Raw genomic sequence first — 13,001 nt, 5'->3', positions numbered from 1 at the left:
TAATCTTATACTTTTCTATAAGATCACCTCTCATTCTTCTGAATTCCAATGAGTAGAGGCCCAACCTACTCAACCTTTCTTTATAAGTCAACCCTCTCATCTCCAGAATCAATCTTGTGAACCTTCTCTGAACTGCCTCCAAAGCAAGTATATTCTTTCATAAATATGGAAACCAAAACTGCATGCAGTATTCCAGGTGTGGCCTCACCAATACCCTGTACAACTGTAGCAAGACTTCCCTGCTTTTACACTCCATCCCCTTTGCAATCACTTGCTGTACATGCATACTAACCTTTTGTGTTTCATGTACAAGTACCCCCAGGTCCCATTGTACTGCAGCATTTTGCAATCTTTCTCCATTTAAATAATAACCTGCTCTTAGATTTTTTTCCTGCCAAAGTGCATGACCTCACACTTTCCAACATTATACTCCATCTGCCAAATTTTTGCCCACTCACTTAGCCTGTCTATGTCCTTTTGCAGATTTTGTGTGTCCTCCTCACACATTGCTTTTCCTCCCATCTTTGTATCATCAGCAAACTTGGCTACATTACACTCGGTCCCTTCCTCCAAGTCGTTAATATAGATTGTAAATAGTTGGGGTCCCAGCACTGATCAGTGAGTATGCAGCTGATTATATGCTACCCCTTGTGATTCCCCAGTGATGAACTCCTATTTCAGTGTCCTAATCGAGGATACAGTGGCAATGGTGCAATAGGGTGGAGCTCTGAAGTGCCAAAATTATCCTTAAAAATGAGGGATGTGACAATTTACGATTTGTATATATTCTACTTGGGTTCAATGTCACTGATCACTCTCGTAAATGGATCTTGCGTCCCCATGATCCAGAGTGCACCTTTACCTGCCCAATGTCTGGTTAAACGATAATGAGACCCAGGGATTGAACAGAGAATGCCTTGCCTCTGCATGCAGGTTTACTGGAATGTATCACGTGCCACTATGTGATTCTCTCTTTGGAGAATATAAGCTCAATTAGACCGAGACTCATTCAGGATGTCCTTATCTGCTGGCGTGCCCTCAATTTTGGATTTCGGTTTGAAATAATGAAATGTTGTTAATGGCTTTTCTTATAACCCGAATTATGATGTTGCAAGTCCAACTTTAATGAGAGTGATCCCTTTGACACTACTGAGTTGAGGACATCCAGCTTTGACTGTAAGGCACAATATTTGACAAATATTGCCAACATGAGTCAATTTACCTGTTCTGATTGTACTGCACATTTTGTGTCAAGTCCACATTCAGCAGCAAAAAGTCATGTAGATGACAGCGGGAGAAAGGCTCTGCAAGGTACGGACTGCTTATTTTACTGGACCACTTCCGGATTCCACAAAGGGCATAGTGTGGGATTTGAGCAGTTGTCTCAATATGCTGGAGTACATGCTTCAAAGAAACATTCCTCTCCAAGATCTTTTGTTCAGCAGGTAGACTGGACAATAAAAAGGGGACAAATAAGATTCAGTTAGTTTTTTTTATTCATAAATGAGGATAACCAGTCAAGGGGGACAGGAGACAGAAGAGAGTTATATAGCATGTACATTAAACTGTTCTGATGGGCTGAAGAAAAACATTCTTGTTGAAATTAAGATTTTTGTAGATTCAAATCGTCAGCTGTTTAACTATAATCATTTGTTCAAATTGGCAGACTCTTTCATTAAATAGCTGGAACTATACTTTTCTCCAATTATTTCGTAAACAGGTCATTAATTCCCACACAAATCCTAGCGTAACTTTTTTTTTCTAATTCTTGACCATCATTTGAATTTCTCAAGAGGGTTTGACTGCTAAGGTGTGATACTTTCAATCACCATGTGAAGATTCAAACCCCACTCCAGAGACTTGAGCACATAATCTAACCTGACACTTCAGTGCAGTATTGAGGAAAGGCTGAACTGTCAGAGATGCCATTTTTTAGATGCGATGTCAAATTGAGGTCCCATCTGCTTTCACAGGTGGACATCAAAGATCCTATAAGGCACTATTCAAATAAGAGCAGGAAGCTCTCTTCATGTTCTGGACAACATTTATCCTTAAACACCGCAAAAAGAGATTAACTGATCATTTATTTAATTGTTGTTTGTGCGACCTTGCTGTGCACAAGTTGGCTGCTGCGTTTCCTACATGGAATAAATTGTGTTTTAATTCCATAACTGGAATAAGTTATCCTTTAGTTTACCAAATTCTGAAATGTTGTTTTAATAGAAAGCATTGAAGTTTTTATTTGTTACAATTGTGTTTTATACAAATTCAGCTCTAAATGCAGAACTTAAATATACATCACTTAAATATACATTCCAGCAACTAAAACGTGAAAGTAGTTATTTAAAGCAAAGTGATGTGAACTGGAGAAATGGTTTGGTTTTTACTAACTTGTCACATTTACCGAAATGTAAGTGTCTGTACCGTGGATAGTCATCAAGATCCACGGCGCAGCCCTGGACACCGTGGACCACTTCCCATATCTCGGGAGCCTCCTTTCAACAAGAGCAGACATCGACAACGAGATCCAACACTGCCTCCAGTGCACCAGTGCAGCCTTCGGCCGTCTGAGGAAGAGAGTGTTTGAAGACCAGGCCCTCAGAACTGCCACCAAGCTCATGGTCTACAGGGCTGTAGTAATACCTGCCCTCCTGTATGGCTCAGAGACATGGACCATGTACAATAGACTCCCTGAAGTTGCTGGAGAAAATCACCAACAATGTCTCCACAAGATCCTACAAATCCCCTGGGAGGACAGGTGCACCAACATCAGCGTCCTCATTCAGGCTAACATCCCCAGCATCGAATGTGGTCAGTGCTTCAATCAGCTCCGCTGGGCAGGCCACATAATCCGCATGCCAGACACGAGACTCCCAAAACAAGTGCTCTACTCAGAGCTCCTTCACGGCAAACAAGCCAAAGGTGGGCAGCAGAAACGCTACAAGGACACCCTCAAAGCCTCCCTGATAAAGTGAGACATCCCCACTGACACCTGTGAGTCTCTGGCCCAAGACCGCCCCAAGTGGAGGAAGCGTATCCGGGAGGATGCTGAGCATCTCGAGTCTAAACGCCGAGACCATGCAGAAATCAAGCGCAGGCAGCGGAAAGAGCGTGCGACAAACCAGCCCCACCCTCCCCTCCCCTCAACAACTATCTGTCCCACCTGTGACAGAGTCTGTGGCTCTCGTATTGGACTATTCAGCCACCAAAGAACTCACTTCAGGAGTGGAAGCAAGTCTTCCTCGATTCTGAGGGACTGCCTATGATGATGATGATGATGATGAGATACATTAACTTGGACAGGAGTAAGGGTTACTTACGGTGTTTTTTGAAATGATTAATACTTGAAACTGCTACTAGATCGAGAACCAGCTAAATTTATTTGTTGAAAATGAATGAGATGACGAGTTTATGTTGAGTGGCCAAACACTTATAATACTACATAACTGGGTACATTCAGAGCAAAAACTGCAAATGAAAGAGGTCTATTTAATTTCTTAACAGCAGAGAAAATGAGCAGTTTTGAAGTGTGAATGCTTTGATTACCTGGTGGAATTCTCAGAGATTTCGGTATTAAAACTGTTCCACATCACACAAGAGTCATCTGCAATGACAATAAATGGCCACACATCTTGGGGTTTGGATCCAAGCTCTTCTTGGCGATTGCGTTCCAGTTCTAAATTATGATAGGACAGCTCTTTAATCAAAAAATGAGCTGCACCTGAAACAAAAATAAATGAATAATCATATGAATCTGATAAAATAAAATCCTGCAGTGCAGTATTAAAAGAAAGAAAAATATAACATATGCAAGTCCATATTGCGCTCTAATCTGCTTCTCTTTGTAACCTCCTGAGCTAACACACCAAAGAGTCCTTCACCAGTACTGCGCTGTGCTTCCTGCTAATTTGGCTGAGCAACTAATTTCTCAGTACAAACAATGTAGACCAGATTAGGTTGGGGTGAAGGACATTAGTTAGCCAGATGGGTTTTTACAACAAACCAGCATCTCAAGTGCTAGATTTGTAGAATTTACCACCACTGGGTTGCTAGTCTAGTACCATGACCACTCGGCTATAGTACCCACTTCTACATAAACCGTAACTTCTGCTAGAACTTTGAGACTTTGAGGTTGTCATACAAAGCAGTTTCTTTAAAGTACTTTATATTTCTGTAAGCTAATAAGATGGGAGCTTTATTACAATATTTAAATTGGAGTCCTATACCGACCGGTTGTAGGATCCAAACGCAAATTTTCATGTACCAATGGGCGGAATGCATGCCATGTGTACCAGGCATTAAGCGGCCTTAACAGCAGTCATTAAAGGGACCACTGTAGATGGCTGAAAAAACAGCCCCAAAAGAATGTTTACAGTGATTTTTGTGGGGCCAGGAGCAGCTTCAAGCCCACTGCCAGATATTTGGTAGCCCCTTTCTCCCACCTTGGGGTTTTAACTCTGGCTCGACTCCATAGAGGAACCACCACATTCTCGCCTGCCTCTGTCCCCACCCCACATGTGAATGTGAATTATACATAGTATAATTAGAAAGGTTATCAACTAGTATTATAATTTATGGTAGAACATATATTGATGAGATGTTGAAATACGTTTAATCATCATTCATATCTTAACCTCTAAATATAATAGGACACTTGGTTATACCTGCTACTAAATCCCAGACTGGAATTTTCAGAAGTTTCTCGAAGACTTACATTATAAATGCAACTCACATTCGTTATGAGACATTCTTCCGCCAAAATGTTACAAAACAGAAACAGGACATTTGCCCACACAGTTGTGGGGCTCAATTTTGGCGTATTGCCAGAGTTGTGCCCGTTTTTTTTTGGCCCTGACTACTCAAAAAAAAACATGCAAGTTTCCCCGTTCTATTTTTTTTAAATTGGCGCCGCGCAGCCCGTTCTTTAGTTTCGGGGAGGTGGGGGTGGTTGGGGGTTGGAGCATAATGTCTGCGCCAAAAAAACGATGCCTCCCCTTCTGCGCATGCACAAAAAAAAAAGACGTTTTTGACGTGACTGCTATGGGCGCGCATGCCCAATACAGCGCACGGTCTGCATTCGGCCATTTTTAAAGAACCAGTTGTGTACGAGAACTTTAATTCTCATTGGAAAAATCGGAGCTGCAATACAATATGTAACGTGGTTCAAGGACCAAAAATTTCTTAAGAGGATGAAGTGGAGGCACTGGTTACTGTAATTGAGGCCAGATGGCACGAGCTGGACACCAGCAGAGGTCACATAAAAGCTTCATCAAAAGAAATGAAGAAACGCTGGAACCAACTTGCAGAAGATTACTGTGCAATGGTGACCACCCCGAGGTCTAGAGGCCAGTGTAAAAAGAAGTGGCAGGACCTTGGTCAAGTAGTTAGTGGAAGTAATATTTTCATTTATTCAATGGAATTGCAATTGTAAATGTGACCAGCTGTATATGTCCCACCCAGCAAAAAGACACCTTCTCTAAAAAGTTATATTTTGCAGAGGAAGGTGACACACAACTAAAAGGGAAAGAACTCGAACAGGAGGAGGCCCAGCAAATCTGCACCCACTGACTTGGAAGAGAGGGTCGCTGCTTTGATGGGTCCGGCCTGGAGAAAAGCAACCGCCACTGCACAAAAGCTGGGCCCACACTAGAGAAAGCCTTCAGTTCGGCTTCCACCCTACCCCACCCCCTAGGGCTTCTTTTGAAGCCGAAGCCAGAGTCCCCGTGTCCGGGCGAGGGAGCGATTCTGACGGCCAATGCTCCGACCCTCGAGCCCGGTGAGGAGACATTCGGTGGCGGCGTTGCACTTTGGGGAAAAATCCAAAATGAAAGCGTTGCATTAGAGTTCCATTTTCTCCGTTTTTAGTTTGAAAAAATTAAGCTTCATGATGCATATTTAATCTGTTCTTGACTCCCTCCAAATCTTTGTATAAAAACAATGGCGTCTTTTTGTGCCGATTTTTCAATGTGCGCTGGTTTTTCTTAAGTGCCCAGAAGGTTTTTCGGGAGTGGTAACATACGCCGTCCTAGGAGAAATATAAGTTGGCCAAACTTGCATAAATGTGAAAAACTGACGGAAACATCAGGTTTCCAAAAATGACTCCAAAAAAATCTAACCTAAAAAAATCGTAACTGAGTTATGCTGGCGCAGAAACTTTGGGGAAACTTGGATATTTTAATTTACGCCAAAAAAACAGTGCAGATAACTGGGGAAAATTGAGCCCTTGGTTATGACTGACTAAAGGGTGGTATTCACAACACAGCCACTAGAGGCCGATATTCACAGCATAGCTATTGAAGGATGGCATTAACAGCCGAGACACTGTTGACAACTGGCAATGGAGGCAGGGGGTGGGGTGGGGCAGGCGAGAGCAGGGAATGCTATTCAAAGGCAATAAAATAGGAAAGTCACATCTTACGAAACAAAACTATATATATATTTTTTAACTGTTTTCCCCTTCCTCTAACTTCGAGGCAATTTAACATAGAGTGACTGCCAAAGAGTTTCTTCGACTGATTTTGAAAGTAGAGTTTTTTCTTTGGAGGAACATCTTCGAACATTTAACCTATATAAATAGATAAATCATAATTCAATCTATCCTAATGGATTAGTTCTAGTCCTGGAGTGTGGGCGCTTAAAGGGAGAATGTAAGTTTGGTAGATTGTCCATCCATGACCATGTTCACAACTCACTTGTAACCTCTCAGATTTTAACTTGCACAATAGTTTACAGGGATGCTAGAACAATATTGTTTTGTGCTTAGATACAAGTGGAGCGAAGTCGCTGAATCGGGACTATCAAAACTTCCTCAAAAATTAATTTGATTTAAAAAAATCGATTATTAACAAGATTTTTCGTTGTCTCACAAGTTGGGCTTTAACTAATAAAATATACAATGTGGGACATAAACATTTATAGAGATTTTCTTAACTTAATTTCATTTCATTGTGTTAGAACATAAGAAATAGGAGCAGGAGTAGGCCATTTGACCTCTCGAGCCTGCTCCGCATTGTAATAAGACCATGGCTGATCTGATCATGGACTTAGCTCCACTTCCCTGCCAACTCCCTATAACCCTTTACTCCCTTATCTAGCTATCGCTGCCTTAAATATATTCAATGACTCAGCCTCCACAGCTCTCTGGGGCAAAGAATTCCATAGATTTACAACCCTCAGAGAAGAAATTCCTCTTCATCTCAGTTTTAAATGGGCGACCCTTTATTCTGAGACTATGTCCCCTAGTTTTAGTTTCCCCTATGAGTGGAATTATCCCCTCTGCACCCACCTTATCGCACCCCTTCATTTATATGTTTCGATAAGATCACCTCTCATTTTTCTGAACTCCAATGAGTATAGGCTCAACCTACTCAACCTATTCTCGTAAGTCAATCCCCTCATTTCCGGAATCAACCCAGTGAACCTTCTGTGAACAGCCTCCAATGCAAGTATATCCTTCCTTAAATATGGAGACCAAAACTGAACGCAGTACTCCAGGTGTGGCCTCACCAATATCCTGTACAATTGCAGCAGGACTTCTCTGCTTTTGTACTCTATCCCCCTTACAATAAAGGCCAACATTCCATTTGCCTTCGTAATTACTTGCTGTACCTGCATACTAACTTTTTGTGTTTCATGCACAAGAACCCCCAGGTCCCTCTGTACTGCAGCACTTGGCAATTTTACTCCATTTAAATTATAATTTGCTTTTCTATTTTTTCTGCGAAAGTGGATAACCTCACATTTTCCCACATTATACTCAATGTGCCAAATTTTTGACCACTCACTTAGCAGATTCTTTATGTCCTCCTCACAATTTGCTTTCCCACCCATCTTTGTATCATCAGCAAACTTGGCTACATTACACTCGGTCCCTTCATCCAAGTCATTAATATAGATTGTAAATAGTTGAAATTAATTGAAATAGATCCTGATTATGAGTACCGTTTACCATGTCCAATTTGTTTTTGACTTAAGTTGTTAATATTGTTATCTCACTCCTAATTACAATGAGACTTATATATGATCTTACTGGACACAAACATATTAAGCTCATAAAAGCCATCACATTTGTAAGCCTTCCCTTTATAAACCTGCACAAAATAGTGAAAAGTACAAGACGTACTTTGTATAAGTTGTCGCAGGTATTATTCCAATGACCATTCCACATAGCTGAACAACTGCCGCAATTATAAATCCTCAAATAATTATATAGGCATACTTATATTCATTTTTAACAGTATGATCATGCTCATAAGGGAAGATCCACTACTACGATTTGTTACCATTTCCTGGAATATATATATTCCTTTAAAACTCTGGCCCAACCTATTTGAGTCTGTGGACTACCAATGAGGCTCAAAAAGCCATTAACACTGCATGAAAAGCTTTACTCCGGATGGGACTCAGGAATGAACAAAACTTGATAGAACAAATGCATTTCTAAATTAGTAGTGAGAAGCTTGACTTAAAGGCCATTTTACCAGCTGTGATTTTACAGCAATGTCTAAAATACAAAAGAAATTCACGTGTATTTCTTTTAAAACATACCAACTCCAGAGTTGTTAAAGATGCTGGGTAGAACGAGCATGATGTGGTTTGGCCAATATTTCTTGTACACTGCCATCTCAAACTCCTTGATAACTAGCACATGCAAATGGCTGGCACCATCCATAGCGTGATACAGATTGAAGAGACCATGTTCATGACGTCCAGTTGTAGGTGTAAAGACTGGGCTCTTTATGAGGTCTGGATTCTGGGATAAAGCAGATGTTTTAAATTGTCATGCTGTGACTCACTAAATTTAATTGCAAGAATGTTAAACTACTGGAATGTGATGAGATATGAAATTAGCAGTAAAGGATTTTTCCTTGGTCTAGAATTTGTGCAACTGATTAGCAGGGGCAAGAATAAAACTTTCTATTCAATTCATCTTCACAAGTGCACAAAATCTGGGAAACTTCCGAATCTCATTCTCACATCTCTCCTCACCTGATCAGGTAAAGTGAAGCAGCTACACACTCACCATTGCACCTTCAGAGGCAAAAAACACATCACTAGACCAATCGTTCCACCAACACCACCAGGGATGATGTCCACATAACTCTATAAATAGACTATGAGGGATTGAAGTTTGTACCTTCCAACTAGGTTACTAAGAGATATGGGGCTAGATTTTACACTTTTGTGCAGATCGCCCAAAAATGGGCGTAATTTCTGGCGTGGGCAGTAAAAATGGGTTTTCAGATCGCCAGCTTCTTGCTCATTCTGAAAGTGCCGAGTCTCCATTTTTTAAATTGGGTATTACCGCGAGCAATATGAAATGGGCAGTAGCTTTTAATCTCTCTGACGTTCTGCCGTAAAGTGTCGCCGTCCTTAGCAACTGCATGACAACGCTCGATTCCCGTGATTCAGGAAGTCAAGGGACATCATGACATGCGCAGAAGAGGAGACATAGAAACATAGAAAATAGCTGCAGCAGTAGGCCATTTGGCCCTTCAAGCCTGCCCCACCATTCAATAAGATCATGGCTGATCATTCCTTCAGTACCCATTTCCTGCTTTCTCTCCATACCCCTTGATCCTCTTAGCCGTACGGCCATATCTAATTCCCTCGTGAATATATCCAATGAACTGGCATCAACAACTCTCTGCGGCAGGGAATTCCACAGGTTAACAATTCTGAGTGAAGAAGTTTCTCCTCATCTCAGTCCTAAATGGCCTACAACTTATCCTAAGACTATGTCTCCTGGTTCTGGACTTCCCCAACATCGGGAACATTCTTCCCACATCTAACCTGTCCAGTCCCATCAGAATCTTATACGTTTCTATGAGATCCCCTCTCATCCTTCTAAATTCCAGTGAATAAAGGCCCAGTTGATCCAGTCTCTCCTCATATGACAGTCCAGCCATCCCGGGAATCAGTCTGGTGAACCTTTGCTGCACTCCCTCAATAGCAAGAACGTCCTCCCTCAGATTAGGAGACCAAAACTGTACACAATATTCCAGGTGGGGCCTCACCAAGGCCCTGTACAACTGCAGTAAGACCTCCCTGCTCCTATACTCAAATCCCCTAGCTATGAAGGCCAACATACTATTTGCCTTCTTCACCGCCTGCTGTACCTGCATGCCCACTTTCAGTGACTGATGAACCATGACACCTAGGTCTCGTTGCACCTCCCCTTTTCCAAATCTGCCACCATCCAGATAATATTCTGCCTTCGTGTTTTTGCCCCCAAAATGGATAACCTCACATTTATCCATCTGCCATGCATTTGCCCATTCACCTAACCTGTCCAAGTCACCCTGCAGCCTCTTAGCGTCCCCCTCATAGCTCACACCGCCACCCAGTTTAGTGTCATCCGCAAACTTGGAGATATTACACTCAATTCCTTCATCTAAATTGTTAATGTATATTGGAAAGAGCTGGGGTCCCAGCACTGAGCCCTGCGGCACTCCACTAGTCATTGCCTACCATTCTGAAAAGGACCCGTTTATCCCGACTCTCTGCTTCCTGTCTGCCAACCAGTTCTCTATCCATGTCGGTACATTACCCCCAATACCATGTGCTTTGATTTTGCACACCAATCTCTTGTGCGGGACCTTGTCAAAAGTCTTTTGAAAGTCCAAATACACCACATCCACTGGTTCTCCCTTGTCCACTCTGCTAGTTACATCCTCAAAAAATTCCAGAAGATTCGTCAAGCATGATTTCCCTTTCATAAATCCATGCTGACTTGGTCCGATCCTGTCACTGCTTTCCAAATGTGCTGCTATTTCATCCTTAACGATTGATTCCAACATTTTCCCCACCACTGATGTCAGGCTAACTATAATTACCCGTTTTCTCTCTCCCTCCTTTTTAAAAAAGTGGTGTTACATTAGCTATCCTCCAGTCCATAGGGACTGATCAAGAGTCAATAGACTGTTGGAAAATGATCACCAATGCATCCACTATTTCTAAGGCCACTTCCTTAAGTACTCTCGGATGCAGACTATCAGGCCCCGGGGATTTATCGGCCTTCAATCCCATCAATTTCCCTAACACAATTTCCCGCCTGATAAGGATATCCTTCAGTTCCTCCTTCTCACTAGACCTACTGTCCCCTAGTACATCCGAAAGGTTATTTGTGTCTTCCTTCGTGAAGACAGAACCGAAGTATTTTTTCAATTGGTCTGCCATTTCTTTGTTCCCCATTATAACTTCACCTGAATCCGACTGCAAGGGTCCTACCTTTGCCTTCACTAACCTTTTTCTCTTCACATATTTATAGAAGCTTTTGCAGTCAGTTTTTATGTTCCCTGCAAGCTTCCTCTCGTACTCTATTTCCCCCCTCTTAATTAAACCCTTAGTCTTCCTCTGTTGAATTCTAAATTTCTCCTAGTCCTCAGGTTTGTTGCTTTTTCTAGACAATTTATATGCCTCTTCCTTGGCTTTAACACTATCCTTAATTTCCCTCGTTAGTCATGCTTGAGCCACCTTCCCTGTTTTATTTTTACTCCAGACTGTGAAGTTCATCCATGTGATCTTTAAATGTTTGCCATTGCTTATCCACCGTCAACCCTTTAAGTATTCTTTGCCAGTCTATTCTAGCCAATTCACGCCACATACCATCGAAGTTAGCTTTCCTTAAGTTCAGGACCCTAGTTTCCGAATTAACTGTGTCACTCTCCACCTTAATAAAGAATTCTACCATTATATGGTCACTCTTCCCCAAGGGGCCTCGCACAACAAGATTGCTAATTAATCCCATCTCATTACACATCACCCAGTCTAGGATGGCCAGCTCTCTAGTTGGCTCCTCGACATATTGGTCTAGAAAACCATCCCTAATACACTCCAGGAAATCCTCCTCCACCGCATTGCTGCCAGTTTAGTTAGCCCAATCAATATGAATATTAAAGTCGCCCATGATAGCTGCTGTACCTTTATTGCCCACATCCCTTATTTCTTGTTTGATGCTGTCCCCAACCTCACTACTACTGTTTGGTGGTCTGTACACAACACCCACTAGCGTTTTCTGTCCTTTGGAATTCCGCAGCTCCACCCATACCGATTCCACATCATCCAGGCTTATGTCCCTCCTTACCATTGCATTAATTTCCTCTTTAACCAGCAGCGCCACCCCGCCTCCTTTTCCTTTCTGTCTATCCTTCCTAAATGCTGAATACCCCTGGATGTTGAGTTCACAGCCTTGGTCACCTAGAGCCATGTCTCCGTGATGCCAATTACATCATACCCGTTAACTGCTATCTGCGCAGTTAATTTGTCCACCTTATTCCAAATACTCCTCACATTGAGGCACAGAGCCTTCAGGCTTGTCTTTTTAACACACTTTGCCCCTTTAGAATTATGCTGTAATGTGGCCCTTTTTGTCTTTTGCCTTGGGTTTTTCTGCTCTCCACTTTTACTATTCTCCTTTCTCACTTTTGCTTCTGACTCCATTTTATTTCCCCTCTTGTCTCCCTGCATAGGTTCCCATCCCCCTGCCATATTAGTTTAACTCCTCCCCAACAGCACTAGGCAAACATTGGTTCCGGTCCTGCCCAGGTGCAGACCGTCCGGTTTGTACTGGTCCCACCTCCCCTAGAACCGGTTCCAATGCTCCAGGAATTTGAATCCCTCCCTTCTGCACAACTGTTCAAGCCACGTATTCATCTGAGCTATCCTGCGATTCCTACTCTGACTAGCACGTGGCACTGGTAGCAATCCTGAGATTACTACTTTTGAGGTCCTACTTTTTAAATTGAACTCCTAGCTCCCTAAATTCGTCTCGTAGGACCTCATCCTGTTTTTACCTGTATCATTGGTACCTATATGCACCACGACAACTGGCTGTTCACCCTCCCTTTTCAGAATGTCCTGCACCCGCTCCGAGACATCCTTGACCCTTGCATCAGGGAGGCAACATACCATCCTGGAGTCTCGGTTGCAGCCGCAGAATCACCTATCTATTCCCCTTACAATTGAATCCCCTATCACTATCGCTCTCCCACTCTTTTTCC

At 42.4% G+C, this 13,001-nt stretch overlaps 1 protein-coding gene across 4 annotated transcripts in view; it reads right to left on the bottom strand.

Annotated features, from left to right (window-relative positions):
- The window catches only part of greb1 (growth regulating estrogen receptor binding 1), a 396,947-nt gene that overhangs the window by 19,220 nt on the left and 364,726 nt on the right, over positions 1 to 13,001 (bottom strand). For all 4 annotated transcript variants that reach the window (XM_070885003.1, XM_070885002.1, XM_070885004.1 and 1 more), the window contains 3 exons: positions 8,548 to 8,752; positions 3,547 to 3,721; positions 1,223 to 1,450 (listed from right to left, as the gene is read on the bottom strand). In XM_070885003.1, coding sequence (XP_070741104.1) covers positions 1,223 to 1,450; positions 3,547 to 3,721; positions 8,548 to 8,752 — 608 coding nt within the window. The remainder of the gene's footprint in view (positions 1 to 1,222; positions 1,451 to 3,546; positions 3,722 to 8,547; positions 8,753 to 13,001) is intronic.

This window comes from Pristiophorus japonicus, chromosome 7, assembly GCF_044704955.1.
Source record: "Pristiophorus japonicus isolate sPriJap1 chromosome 7, sPriJap1.hap1, whole genome shotgun sequence".
NCBI lineage: Eukaryota > Metazoa > Chordata > Chondrichthyes > Pristiophoridae > Pristiophorus > Pristiophorus japonicus.
The sequence above is the reverse complement of the archived record's forward strand: the minus strand, read 5'-3'. Positions and strand labels throughout refer to the sequence as shown.